The following is a 15885-nucleotide window of genomic DNA, read 5'->3' on the forward strand; positions in this document are numbered from 1 at the left end:
GGAACGCGCATGGACCTAGAGATTACGTAATAATTTCGACACAGGGCACCGGGCGGACACCTGGTAAATGTAGTCTCTTATGGTCAATCTTCCAATGATATGCCTACAAATACGTCACAATGCTGCAGACACCTTGGAGAAACGACAGAAAGGGCAGGCTCACACTTCATCTTGGTTTCGCCTGTAGCATTAGTTCTGGGGCACTCACAGATCATATCTTTGCAGTTTTGGAAACGTCAGAGTTTTTTCATTCCAAAGCTGTCAATTACATGCATAGTTGAGCATCTTTTCGTGACATAATATCTTGTTTAAAACGGGAACGTTTTTTATCCAAAAATTAAAAGAGCGCCCCCTATCTCGAAGAAGTTAAGACGTATAGCTAGCTAGCTAGGTAAACAATGAACCTAACTAGGTAAACATTGTTTAAGACCACACACACCACGTAACGTTAGCTAACGAGCAAGCCAGCTAATGTTAGCTAGTTAAACAACAATGAACAAAATGGCAACAATGTCACAGTGCTGGGAGCTAACCAACCAGGTCCAATGTTAGCTAGCTAACATTAGTCTCTAACTAGAAAAGCAAACAGCTCTGGGAAACAAATAATAGCGTCAACTAGGGAGCCAGCCAGCTAGTGTTAGCTAGCTAGCTAACAGTACACTTTAGCTTGAAATGAAACCACTTTCTGTCAAAATTAGAAATGTGTAATATATGAATATGTAGCTAGCTATCTTACCAGCATACATCAACATGCATCATGGACGCATCTTCCTGTCAGGAATGCCATACCACGGGTTGCCCTTAGTTTGAAGATGTAATCCGGAGACGGGTGTTTTCACCATCTCTTTAGTTATCTTACTCTAATTCCACTGATTTCAAAATTTATGCAGCTCCACTACACAATTTTAAAAAATTGCCGCGTTTGACAGGATTACCAACACAGACTGACGAGCTCAAATAGACAGACGCCTTCAATATGGCAGACCAATCCAAAGTCCTCTCTTGGCATGTCCAGCCTATTCATTATCTCAGCCAATCATGACTAGTGGGAAGGTTTCCCCGCTTTTTCTGTGGCTTAACCAACAAGGCTCGTAATTTAACATACGAAAAATATGAAATGTATTCGTATTTACAGATGGCATACAAGTTTGTTATTAAGGCACATGAAAGTTCACATGTTCGAGAAGGCATTTCTGTCAAAAAAAAAACGTATTTTGATTTTGTTTTAAAATTACGCTCAAACGGCTCTCCTTGTGTAGTGGTTACTTGTCATATTTGTCTAGTTTCCAGAATCTGGTCACATTTATTCTGGCCGTTCTGCCAGATGTTCCTTCGGAGGGGCCCTCCCCCTCCTCTCTTGACCAGACACAGAGAGGAACCAGGGATTGTTGGACACAAAAGATAAGATGCACAGAGTAAATTTAATCCAAGGTTTTTATATGAATAAAGGCTTGCTAAGGTGCCAATATTCAGCATTTTGACATGTCCTTCCATCAACCCTGTATCACTTCCAGGAAGATTGTAACCCACTTCGTCTCAAAATTGATCGAAGTGTCACCATCATTGTAAAGCCCTAGTTATTTTGTTGCTTTGACAAGTTAATTTCTGAAGATTATTATTTATTTCATGATTAGTGATTTATTTATGTCCGTCCCTCATTTTAAGGTCAACCCTGTAACTTACAACTGAATTATCTTTTAAGATGGTGAAACTATACATTTTTTTATATTTATTTCTAAAGAAACCATCTAATAGTCAAATCATAGAGTACAAGTAGGTGAGCTGGTTCTACTCTTTTTGGCCATTTACTGGTGTTTTGTGGTGGAAAACTGAGCGGGTCGAGCATAACACGTCAACCCTGTTACCCATAGATAGACAGGCTAGAAATGTTATACCAATTTTTACATTTTTTATTGTGAAGCTTGCCACTCTTTGTTGCACACAACAAGCTTCCATTCCCCCATCACAAAGGGATTTATGGATGATTTAAGGAGAAATCATCAACCCTGTTACGTTCAACCTTGTTACCTTATTTGGAACTTAATAGACACTTACTATAGTATTTTTTTAAATTGATTTATTCAACCTTTTTTAAATTGATTTATTCAACCACATAATGATGTGCTCTTTATGACAGAATGTTAAAATTGTGTGAAATCAAACATTACACTTCTCAAAAGGCTTCAAATTGGTGGAATGACCCCTATGCTGGAATAGACATGGTGGTGATTGTTTGGTGGTTGTTGTGTGGTTGTGCTCTCTTACATGGCACGCATGTGTTCCTTTCTGACTCTATTGGCTTTTTTCCTTTTCTGGGCTGACTTTTTTTTTCCTATTCTCACTTGTTAAAGTTGATCAGGCCAATTTTTATGGTAAGTTTGTGCATGTTGCTACCACATCATTGTGCTATCTATTATGTAGGGTCATTTTTTTGTGTGATTGTTAAAGCTTGATATGTTCTGTAAAAAAATGTATTTGCTGTTAATCAGCGTTTTCTTGACAGGTTTTTGCACGTTTTGCATCGTTTTAGTTCTGTTTTTCAAATAATCATGAACTGTCCTGTCAAAATGTTGTCTGTGATACGAATGGATGACTTTTCATACAGTAATGCAGTCCATATATACTTTTGACATAAGCACATCTATGTGGTTTTGCATGTGTTGTAGGGTTCCTTTACTTTCGGCATAGTGCCTTTAAAACCCTAAAGTCAGGTGATGAAGCTACTCCCCACTATAACGAGATAAAGTTTGGCCTGCATTTGTAGCCTTTCAGAAATGAGATGCAAAAGGTGGACACATCTGCTCTGAACGGATGGCTTTAGAACTTGTCATTTACCATGCTGACAGTGAACTCAAGGGCATCCATCCATTCAGTGATGGCATTGAAGTCATTTTGTATTCAACTGTTTTTGTCAAGGTTGTGTATAGCACAGCTGTGACAGATACTTTATAATTCTATAGAAGGATGGTACAGTGTAGATGGGTCGTTCCATGAAATGGGTGCCTTTTGGACATGCAAACTTTTAAGAAATGAACTTTAAAATATATCTCCTTTCAACATTCAATTGCATGGAAGATCAATCAATCAATCAAATTGATTTATAAAGCCATTTTTACATCAGCAGATGTCACAGTGTTATACAGAAACCCCAAACAGCAAGCAATACAGATCTAGAAGCACGATGGCTCGGACAAACTCGCTAGAAAGGCAGGAACCTAGGAAGAAACCTAGAGAGGAACCAGGCTCTGATGGGTGGCCAGTCCTCTTCTGGCTGTGCCGGGTGGAGATAAGAGTACATTACCATTTAAGGCCAGATTGTTCTTTTTGGACAAAAAGTAACTTCTTTTTACACTGTTACGAGGATGGAAATAAGCTGTCCTTGAAATATTCTTAATATGTTGGTCAAAAGAGAGATCAGGGTCCAGAGTAACGCAGAGTAAGGTCCTTCACAGTTTTATTTGAGATAACTGTACAACCATAAATATAGTCTAGTCCATCAAATATGGTTTAGTCTACATAAAAACACTGTTTCCCATCTCAGGCATAAAACATCCTATGAACTAAGAGCCGTTTATTTGCATTTGTACGACAATGTCTGTCAACCCTGTTACGGACACTTATGTAACTTCCTCACTATTAAAAGCATGTTACAGATAAATCCAACATTTTCTCATTGTTTAAGCATCCCTTGTACAAATAAACTCACATAATATCACACCGATAAAGTTGCCGTTGGGCCTCTGACAGAGTTGACAAAACAGAGTTGAAGTCTTAGGTAAAAATCGGACATTTACTACTCATGTGGTGAAAAGCATGTGACCACATAGTGTTAATGAAATAAGAAATTATACAGTTGAAGTTGATGTTTACATACACCTTAGCCAAATACATTTAAACTCTAGTTTTTCAAAATTGCTGACATTTAATCCTAGTAAAAATTCCCTTTCTTAGGTCAGTTAGGATCACCACTTTATTTTAAGAACGTGACATGTCAGAATAATAGTAGAGGGAATTATTTATTTCAGCTTTTATTTCTTTCATCACATTCCCAGTCGGTCAGAGGTTTACATACACTCAATTAGTATTTGGTAGCATTGCCTTTAAATTGTTTAACTTTGGTCAAATGTTTCGGGTAGCCTTCCACCAGCTTCCCACAATAAGTTTGGTGAATGTTGGCCCATTCCTCCTGACAGAGCTGGTGTAACTAAGTCAGGTTTGTAGGCCTCCTTGCTCGCACACACTTTTTCAGTTCTGCCCACAAATGTTCTACAGGATTGAAGTCAGGGCTTTGTGATGGCCACTCCAATACCATGACTTTGTTATCTTTAATCCATTTTGCCACAACTTTGTAATTATGCTTGGGTCATTGTCCATTTGGAAGACCCATTTGCGACCAAGCTTTAACTTCCTGACTGATGTCTTGAGATGTTGCTTCAATATATCCACATAATTTTCCTACCTCATGATGCCATCTATTTTGTGAAGTGCCCCGGTCCCTCCTGCAGCAAAGCACCCCCACAACATGATTCTGCCACCACCGTGCTTCATGGTTGGGATGGTATTCTTCGGCTTGCAAGCCTCCCCATTTTTCTTGCAAATATAACAATGGTCATTATGGCCTAACAGTTATATTTTTGTTTCATCAGAGCAGTGGACATTTCTCCCAAAAGTACAATCTTTGTTCCCATGTGCAGTTGCAAACCGTAGTCTGGCTTTTTTTATGGCGGTTTTAGAGCAGTGGCTTCTTCCTTGCTGAGCGGCCTTTCAGGTTATCTCGATATAGGACTCGTTTTACTGTGGTACCTGTTTCCCTCAGCATCTTCCCTCAGGTCCTTTGCTGTTGTTCTGGGATTGATTTGCACGTTCATCTCTCAGGGACAGAATGTGCCTCCTTCCTGAGTGGTATGACGGCTGCGTGGTCCCATGGTGTTTATACTTGCTAACTATTGTTTGTACAGATGAATGTGGTACCTTCAAGCGTTTGGAAATTGCTCCCAAGGATGAACCCGACTTGTGGGGGTCTACATTTTTTTTCTTGGCTGATTTCTTTTGATTTTCCCATGATGTCAAGCAAAGAGGCACTGAGTTTGAAGGTAGGCCTTGAAATACATCCACAGGTACACCTCCAATTGACTCAAATTATGTCAATTAGCCTATCAGAAACTTCTAGAGCCATGACATAATTTTCTGGAATTTCCCAGGCTGTTTAAAGGCACAGTCAACTTAGTGTATGTAACTTCTGACCCACTGGAATTGTGATACAGTGAATTATAAGTGAAATAATCTTTCTGTAAACAGTTGTAGGAAAAATTACTTATGTCATGCACAAAGTAGATGTCCTAACTGACTTGCCAAAACTATATTTTGTTAACAAGAAATGTGGGGAGTGGTTGAAAAACTAGTTTTAATGACTCCAACCTAATTGTATGTAAACCTCTGACTTCAACTGTATATACAAGGTCAGTTCAGTACCATATCAATGTGCAGGGATATGGTGGAGGCTGAGGTAATATGTACGGTTGAAGTTGGAAGTTTTAATGACTCCAACCTAAGTGTATGTAAACTTCTGACTTCAACTGTACATACTGTATGTTCCACATATAATGAAAATATAATCAAATTTAAGTTTTGCTAGACTGAACAATTATAAATAGACCAACAAAAGAGAGAAGACTGACTTCCTTTTCCACCATGCTGTTCAGAAGACCCAAAGGATGTAACCTGCTGTGAATAATTTATCTTGGTGGAATGGTACATTATTTTAAAGGTGTAAATTGGTTTATACTTTAAAATGAAGGACAGACGTAAATGCATCACTAATCTGAATTTGAACAATAATATTCTGAAATGACTTTGTCAAAGCAGCAGAATAACTAGGCTTTTACATAGATGGTGAAACTTGGAGACATTTTTTGGATTAAGTGGGTTGAAAATGCTTAATTTTGCACTTTAGCAATCCTTTAATTACATAAACCATCTGATTGATTGAATTCTTATTGAATGAGGTCTATATTCAAGTGCACTTCATTTGAATATAACATGCTTTTAAAATAAAAATGGAAATTCAATATTGGTGCATAATTTCTACATAAAATATCAAAGGGACGCAAAAGGAATCCATGTCACGGCCTCCCGGGTGGTGCGGTGGTCTAAGGCACTGCATCACAGTGAGACTCTGGGTTCGAACCCAGGCTCTGTCGCAGCCGGCCGCGACTGGGAGGTCCATGGGGTGAATTGGCCTAGCGTGTCTCATTGCGCACTAGCGACTCCTGTGGCGGGCTGGGTGCAGTGCACGCTGACCAGGCGTATGGTGTTTCCTCCGACACATTGGTGCTTCTGGGTTGGATGTGTCCTGTGTTATGAAGCAGTGTAGCTTGGTTGGGTTTTGTTTCAGAGGACGCATGGCTCTCGACCTTCGTCTCTCCCGAGCCCGTACTGGAGTTTGATTTTGATTTGAGGTGTAGCGATGAGACAATTGGATACCACGAAAAAGGGGGTAAAAAAAGGCAACCATTTCGTGGAACGTGGAACGACCCAGATATTGTTAAGTAGTCTGTAAAGTCCACTATAAATAAAATGAAATGTAGAGGGAATATGAGTTTGATGGATGATTGTGCCGCTTTGGGGAAGGACAAAAGACAAAGATTTCTAATTCAACCAAAAGTAATGACACATGGCTGCTGTGCGGGTTAATTTCAATTTTTTAAAAAGAATCATGAGTATCATCACTAGACAACATCATGTGCTTAAAATGCTCTATGTATAGTGTTTTAATAGGAAGTATCACAGAAGTTTCTTTTCAAACAGTTATCAATAAATGGACAATGTCATTGACAATGAATTCCATCTATCTAACACTAGGGCTTTTTACAGCATCACATATAATTGTCTCACGGTCCATTCTACCACCTTTTCCAGGGACGGTCGCCATGGACCTCCAGAACCCGGCGGACCCCCCAGAGGACTGCAGCAAACTGACCCTGCCTACAGAGAACGGCGCTGGGAGCAGACGACCCAGCATTGCCCCCGTCCTGGAGATAGCTGACTCCTCCTCCATTTTGCCCTGCGACCTGCTCAGCGACCAATCAGAGGACGAGACCAACCACTCAGACGAAGGAGGGCTCGTCGGTGTCAGAGTGAGTGTCCGATCACGGAGGAGAGGATTGGGGAGGGGTGTAGGAGTTATTTTGGCGGGTCGGGAATAAATTGGTGGATTGCAGTAAATTCCTACTGTGTGTGGGAAGGATGGGGGTTCGAGCGGGTGACTGTGGATTACGCTCATTTGACTTTATGTCACAAAGGTAGTAGGTGTGAGATTGAAAGGATTGAGTTGGAATGTGTAGGTAATGACAAGTAACCTATGTGGTGATCTCTTAAGGTACTGAGGTGGCGTGTGGGTGATGGATGTGTCTGATGAATGAAAGGTAGCATGCTTCTCCACCTGATATGGCTCCTTCTCAAATCATAAATCATAGGATCTGAGTAACTTGTCCTGTCTCAATCTATCTGTGTGTTAAGAGTAGGCTAGACTACTGGATTCCTTCTTTCGTTCGTTCGTTTTCTTAATTTGTTTCTCTCTCTCTTTTTGTGTCTCTCTCTATGCCTTTCTTCCTTTCTTTCTGTTTTTCAGTGCATAACATTGAGCCCTTAGACCACAGTTACATAAATAACACTCTCTGCCATGACACACTGCGGCAAGAGACTGCTACTAATCAGAACATATTGCATGTGTCTGGCTGTGCTTCTGGCAATGTCACAGTGCTTGTCTCAGCCCATACAACCCAACTCAGCACACAGTAGTTTAGGGCAGTCTTGGCCACTACACGCTCTCCTCTCGCAGAGCAAGACATGATTTAGCCTCTCCTAGCCTCCAGACTCTTTTATGCTCTCTACCTTCCATGCATGATGCATGTTTAGCTTCCATGCTTTGCGTGGTGCTGGATGTACTGCTGCCTGGAAAAGAGAGAGTTGGAGAATAAGAGAGAGACGGGAGTGTTCTACAGGAGCACCATTGAGAGCATACTGTTGGGCTGCATCATAGCCTGGTATGGCAACTTCACCACCTCTCACCGCAAAGTGCTTCAGGGGGTGATACGTGCAGCCTAACCCACCATTGGGTGCACACTGCCTGCCCTACAGGACCCCTGCAAGACCAGGTGTCGCAGGAAAGCCAAGAAAATCATCGGGGACCCCAGCCACCCAAGCCATGCCCTGTTCTCCCTGCTTAAATCACTCATACGTGGGCAGTACTGAAGCATCATGACAAAAACTGGAAGACTGGCCAATAGTTTCTACCCTTAGACCATCAGGCTGCTGAACAGCCATCACTAGTCAGCTACCTGCTCCCTGCTACTCCCCCTATGGGCATTTCCCCCTCACACCCTCTCAACGGTCACTTAGTGCCTTGCAAAAGGATTCACCCACCTTGGTGTTTTTCCTACTTTGTTGCATTACAATCTGTAATTTAAATAGCTTTTTATTTGGATTTCATGTAATGGACATACACAAAATAGTAAATATTGGTGGAAAAAAAACAAAAAACACTTGTTTCAAACAATTCTCAAAAATAAAAAACGGAAAAGTGGTGCGTGCATATACAGTATATATATATATATCACCCCCTTCGCGATGACGCCCCTAAATAAGATCTGGTGCAACCAATTACCTTCAGAAATCACATAATTTGTTAGATTGCACACAGGTGGACTTTATTTAAGTGTCACATGATCTCAGTATGTGTATATTTTCACCTGTTCTGAAAGGCCCCAGAGTCTGCAACACTACTAAGCAAGGGCACCATCAAGCAAGTGGCACTATGAAGACCAAGGAGCTCTCCAAACAGGTCAGGGACAAAGTTGTGGAGAAGTACAGATCAGGGTTGGGCTATAAAAAAATATCTGAAACTTTGATCATCCCACGGAGTAACATTAAATCCATTATTTAAAAAAATGGAATGAATATGGCACCACAGCAAACCTGCAAAGAGAGGGCCGCCCAGCAAAACACACGGACCAGGCAAGGAAGGCATTAACCAGAGAGGCAACAAAGAGACCAAAGATGACCCTGAAGGAGATGCAAAGCTCCACGGCGGAGACTGGAGTATCTATCCATAGGACCACTTTAAGCCATACACTCCACAGAGCTGGGCTTTACGGAGGAGTGGCCAGAAAAAAGCCATTGCTTAAAGACAAAAAATAATCAAACACATTTGGTGTTCACCAAAAGACAAGTGGGAGACTCCCCAAACATATGGAAGAAGGTACTCTGGTCAGATGAGACTAAAATTGAGCTTTTTGTTCTACAGTGCACCTGCGTGGCCATGTGGTAGACAAGCCTTTGTAAAAAGGATGCACTCACTCAGTCAATACTGTATGTAGCAATCCATCACTCCTCTGTGCTAGCCTTCAGTACAGCAAAGCTTTGAATATATATATATATACAGTACCATCCAAAAGTTTGGACACCTACAGAGGGTAGGGCGTACGGCCAAGTTTATCACTGGGGCCGATCTCCCTGCCATCCAGGACCTCTATGCTAGGCGACGTCAGAGGAAGGCACATGCATGTTTCAAAGACTCCAGCAGTAAAAGCAGTATGGATGCACCAAGATGTTTACGAGGCATGTGACAAATACAATTTGATTATTCAATCGATTGCCTTGTTGCTAAAGTTTCTGGTCTCTTGCTTCTTCTCAAGCCTTTCTCTGCATGTGTGTGTTTTTGCTGTTATTTTACCTCAGCTTTGTGAAAGGATACCCTCCCAACTCCCCATACATTGGCAGCTCTCCAACCCTGTGCCATCTCCTACCTCAGAAAGCCTCATTCTGCTGCCTTCGGCTGGACAAGGTGAGTAGAGACAAGTACACGAGGAGGCCTGTTGTGCAAAAACAAACGTGGTTTTATTCTCTTGTTAAGCCACATAATCCTATTCCAAGGACCGTAAACAATTACATTGTATCCTTATTGTGTTGTGCTGTGTCTAAACAATTTTATGGCTCCTCTTTGTTATGTTGACTGTGTGAATAATATAATTAGTCTTTGTAGCCTTGAATAATAGAATAGAGCAGAAACATATAATTGTATATTGCCAACACAATAGTTTATGGAATAGTTTGTTTATGGAAACAAAAGTTGCCTTAAGATTTATCCAATAAAACTTACATACATGACAGACATTAACAACCTTTAAACATAATTAAAAAACATGTTTTTTCATTTTCATATCCAGGGTTGCAGACACAACAGTTTTGAGGATGCCAAGGCCTATGGTTTTAAGAACAAGCTGATCATAGTATCCGCGGAGACGGCAGGGAACGGCCTTTATAACTTCATCGTCCCTCTACGTGCTTACTACCGCCCCAGAAAAGAGCTCAACCCTATTGTACTGCTACTAGACTACCCGTAAGAAATCACTCTGCTTCTTTATAAGGGTTTTAGCTAACACATCCTTGAAAAACGACCTGTTTATAATGCATTTATAGTGCTTTATAGAACACTCAAAGTGCATTTTAAGACTGTAAGCATTGGTAATGACTTATGGAATCTTATAAAAGCCTTTATAAATGCATAACACAGTATTCCTGGTATTCATATACATGTCCGGCGCCGACTGAGATGGCCGCCTCGCTTCGCGTTCCTAGGAAACTATGCAGTTTTTTGGTTTTTTACGTGTTATTTCTTACATTAGTACCCCAGGTCATCTTAGGTTTCATTACATACAGTCGAGAAGAACTACTGAATATAAGATCAGCGTCAACTCACCATCAGTACGACCAAGAATATGTTTTCCGCGACGCGGATCCTGTGTTCTGCCTTACAAACAGGACAACGGAATGGATCGCATGCAGCGACCCAAGGAAACGACTCCGAAAAAGAGGGAAACGCGGCGGTGTTCTGGTCAGACTCCGAAAAAGGGCACATCGCGCACCACTTCCCAGCATTCTTCTTGCCAATGTCCAGTCTCTCGACAACAAGGTTGATGAAATCCGAGCAAGGGTGGCATTCCAGAGGGACATCAGAGACTGCAACGTTCTCTGCTTTACGGAAACATGGCTTACTGGGAAGACGCTATCCAGGGCGGTGCAGCCAACGGGTTTCTCCACGCATCGCGCGGACAGAAACAAACATCTCTCTGGTAAGAAGAGTGGCGGGGGCGTATGCCTCATGACTAACGGGACATGGTGTGATGAAGGAAACATACAGGAACTCAAATCCTTCTGTTCACCTGATTTAGAATTCCTCACAATCAAATGTAGACCGCATTATCTTCCAAGAGAATTCTCTTCGATTATAATCACAGCCGTATATATCCCCCCCCCAAGCAGACACATCGATGGCTCTGTCACGAACTTTATTTAACTCTTTGCAAACTGGAAACCATTTATCCGGAGGCTGCATTCATTGTAGCTGGGGATTTTAACAAAGCCAATCTGAAAACAAGACTCCCTAAATTTTATCAGCATATCGATTGCGCAACCAGGGGTGGTAAAACCTTGGATCATTGTTACTCTAACTTCCGCGACGCATATAAGGCCCTGCCCCGCCCCCCTTTCGGAAAAGCTGACCACGACTCCCTTTTGCTGATCCCTGCCTACAGGCAGAAATTAAAACAAGAGGCTCCCACGCTGAGGTCTGTCCAACGCTGGTCAGACCAAGCTGACTCTACACTCCAAGACTGCTTCCATCACGTGGACTGGGACATGTTACGTATTGCGTCAGATGGAAATATTGACAAATACGCTGATTCGGTGTGCGAGTTCATTAGAACGTGCGTCGAAGATGTCGTTCTCATAGCAACGATAAAAACATTCCCTAACCAGAAACCGTGGATTGATGGCAGCATTCGCGTGAAACTGAAAGCGCGAACCACTGCTTTTAATCAGGGCAAGGTGTCTGGCAACATGACTGAATACAAACAGTGCAGCTATTCCCTCCGCAAGGCTATTAAACAAGCTAAGCGTCAGTACAGAGACAAAGTGGAATCTCAATTCAATGGCTCAGACACAAGAGGCATGTGGCAGGGTCTACAGTCAATCACGGACTACAAGATGAAATCCAGCCCAGTCACGGACCAGGATGTCTTGCTCCCAGGCAGACTAAATAACTTTTTTGCCCACTTTGAGGACAATACAGTGCCACTGACACGGCCTGCAACGGAAATATGCGGTCTCTCCTTCACTGCAGCCGAGGTGAGTAAGACATTTAAACGTGTTAACCCTCGCAAGGCTGCAGGCCCAGACGCAATCCCCAGCCGCGCCCTCAGAGCATGCGCAGACCAGCTGGCCGGTGTGTTTACGGACATATTCAATCAATCCCTATACCAGTCTGCTGTTCCCACATGCTTCAAGAGGGCCACCATTGTTCCTGTTCCCAAGAAAGCTAAGGTAACTGAGCTAAACGACTACCGCCCCGTAGCACTCACTTCCGTCATCATGAAGTGCTTTGAGAGACTAGTCAAGGACCATATCACCTCCACCCTACCTGACACCCTAGACCCACTCCAATTTGCTTACCGCCCAAATAGGTCCACAGACGATGCAATCTCAACCACACTGCACACTGCCCTAACCCACCTGGACAAGAGGAATACCTATGTGAGAATGCTGTTCATCGACTACAGCTCGGCATTCAACACCATAGTACCCTCCAAGCTCGTCATCAAGCTCGAGACCCTGGGTCTCGACCCGCCCTGTGCAACTGGGTACTGGACTTCCTGACGGGCCGCCCCAGGTGGTGAGGGTAGGCAACAACATCTCCTCCCCGCTGATCCTCAACACGGGGCCCCACAAGGGTGCGTTCTGAGCCCTCTCCTGTACTCCCTGTTCACCCACGACTGCGTGGCCACGCACGCCTCCAACTCAATCATCAAGTTTGCGGATGACACAACAGTGGTAGGCTTGATTACCAACAATGACGAGACGGCCTACAGGGAGGAGGTGAGGGCCCTCGGAGTGTGGTGTCAGGAAAATAACCTCACACTCAACGTCAACAAAACTAAGGAGATGATTGTGGACTTCAGGAAACAGCAGAGGGAACACCCCCCATCCACATCGATGGAACAGTAGTGGTGAGGGTAGCTAGTTTTAAGTTCCTCGGCATACACATCACAGACAAACTGAATTGGTCCACTCACACTGACAGCGTTGTGAAGAAGGCGCAGCAGCGCCTATTCAACCTCAGGAGGCTGAAGAAATTCGGCTTGTCACCAAAAGCACTCACAAACTTCTACAGATGCACAATCGAGAGCATCCTGGCGGGCTGTATCACCGCCTGGTACGGCAACTGCTCCGCCCTCAACCGTAAGGCTCTCCAGAGGGTAGTGAGGACTGCACAACGCATCACCGGGTGCAAACTACCTGCCCTCCAGGACACCTACACCACCCGTTGTTACAGGAAGACCATAAAGATCATCAAGGACATCAACCACCCGAACCACTGCCTGTTCACCCCGCTATCATCCAGAAGGCGAGGTCAGTACAGGTGCATCAAAGCTGGGACCGAGAGACTGAAAAACAGCTTCTATCTCAAGACCATCAGACTGTTAAACAGCCACCACTAACATTGAGTGGCTGCTGCCAACACACTGTCATTGACACTGACCCAACTCCAGCCATTTTAATAATGGGAATTGATGCGAAATGATGTAAATATATCACTAGCCACTTTAAACAATGCTACCTTATATAATGTTACTTACCCTACATTATTCATCTCATATGCATATGTATATACTGTACTCTACATCATCGACTGCATCCTTATGTAACACATGTATCACTAGCCACTTTAACTATGCCACTTTGTTTACTTTGTCTACACACTCATCTCATATGTATATACTGTACTCGATACCATCTACTGTATGCTGCTCTGTACCATCACTCATTCCTATATCCTTATGTACATGTTCCTTATCCCCTTACACTGTGTATAAGACAGTAGTTTTGGAATTGTTAGTTAGATTACTTGTTGGTTATCACTGCATTGTCGGAACTAGAAGCACAAGCATTTCGCTACACTCGCATTTAACATCTGCTAACCATGTGTATGTGACAAATAAAATTTGATTTGATTTTGATTTGATTTGTATGTTATTTTCATAATGCATTACATTCAGTTGGTAAACTACTTATAAACTTCGTGGGTCGAGCCTTGAATGCTGATTGGCTGAAAGCTGTGGTGTATCAGACCGTATGACAAAACATACCCTCGGGGGTTAGTGATAAATGGCCAATATACCATGACTAAGGGCTGCGTCCAGGCACTCCAGCTGTGGTATATTGGCCATATGCTGTACCACACCTCCTCAGGCCTTATTGCTTAATTATAGCAGTAAAATATATTACACACCGATGGTAGCTTCAAAAGAAAGTGTTACCAAGTGAGAGAGAGGTTATTATATAGCAGTAGCCTGGGGGTTAACTTTAGTGACGCAGGTTGAGAAATGATTTCTGCATTATTCATTGCTGGCAGTGCCTCTGTAGGATTAATGGAGCGCTGGGGAGCACTCAGGTGTGTGCGCGTGTGCATGCGTGCGTGCGCATGTAAGTGTATTATGTTTTTGCCACTAATAATTCAGTAGGGATTTCATTACAATAACTTCAAAAGACTCCCCAGCGAAGTTTTATTTGTGTAGATAAACAGAGAGCCATGTTGCTCTGTAATGACATACAGTCTATGGTAGGGCTGGGCGATTATGGCAAATAAATGATCATGATGTATATATTTTTCATTCGATAACGATAATTATCACGATATTAATCAAATAATGCTTAAAAGGGTCATTTCTGCTTCAGACTCAAGAATGCCTGAACAAACCAAAAGCTTTCATGTTTCTTATTTATTGTCAGAAGTAGAACTCACAAATAACATTGCAACTTGTAAACCCTTACAAGTCATGGGCAAGAAATATGTCAATAAAATGGTGCAAGTCAATATGCATTATAACTGTTAGCCTAATGGCACATCACAGTTGAAGTTGGGGTAGTTGTTGTCTTACAAGTTGCAAGAAAGACCAGTCTATCCACTGTCTTTAATGATAATTGTCACAATTTGAATAAAATCACTTTAAAAATGTCATTTTTGCTTCAGACTCAAGCCTGCCTGAACAAACCGAAGGCTTTAATGTCTCTTATTTATTGTCAGAAGTAGAAGAACTCACAAATAACGTTAACTCCACTTTTTTAAAGCTATAAACCCTAAACAAGTTATGAACAAGAAATCAAATAAAAATGAACAAATAGTGCAAGTCTATGTATTATAACTGTTAGCCTAATGGCACATCAGAGTTGGGGTTGTTGTGTTACAAGCAAGAAAGACAAGTCTGTCTATGGTCTCTGGCTTTAAAGCTGCCCTATGGCAGATCACCATGTTGCCACCTGTGCTAAAAACACGCTCTGAGGGGGAGCTGGTCACAGGAATGCGCAGGTAGCGCTTTCCCAGGTGGCTGACTTTGGGAATGCTTTTTTGGGTAGATCTTCCACCAGTCCAGTGGATTGGTTTCACTGTCAGCATCAGGAGACTGGGAGGTAACAGCTGAATTCCTTTTCTATCAGCAGGATTTCAGTAAGACCTGTGGTGGTGGAGCATGGCTTTTTGAAAAAACTGCCCAGTGACTTTCTCTAATTAGCTGTCAGTTGTGGTGAAGCAGCAGCAATGTCTCCCTGTGCTGGGCTTGTGTTTTCAAGTCCCTCATTGACCATCTCTGAGACAGCTCTTGCTTTTATGTGGTCCACCTTCTCTTTGATGTAATGTGTTTTAAACCGAGGGTCGACCAACGAGGATAAGTCCAGGAGGTCATCATATTTCTCATTCAGATAGTCCATGACTATCGTTTTGGTGGTTTGGGTGAGCTCTGTTTCACCATCATCAGGTTTCATGACCGCTGT

At 42.5% G+C, this 15885-nt stretch overlaps 1 protein-coding gene across 1 annotated transcript in view; it reads left to right on the forward strand.

The window, feature by feature from the left end:
• Positions 1-15885, forward strand: part of LOC124034061 (potassium channel subfamily T member 1-like) — an 83125-nt gene that overhangs the window by 48465 nt on the left and 18775 nt on the right. Inside the window, 4 exon segments of the mRNA XM_046346772.1 lie at positions 6919-7115; positions 7117-7136; positions 9739-9844; positions 10227-10399. Of these exon segments, the coding sequence (XP_046202728.1) occupies positions 6919-7115; positions 7117-7136; positions 9739-9844; positions 10227-10399 (496 nt within the window).

Source organism: Oncorhynchus gorbuscha, linkage group LG04 (assembly GCF_021184085.1).
Source record: "Oncorhynchus gorbuscha isolate QuinsamMale2020 ecotype Even-year linkage group LG04, OgorEven_v1.0, whole genome shotgun sequence".
Taxonomy (NCBI): domain Eukaryota; kingdom Metazoa; phylum Chordata; class Actinopteri; order Salmoniformes; family Salmonidae; genus Oncorhynchus; species Oncorhynchus gorbuscha.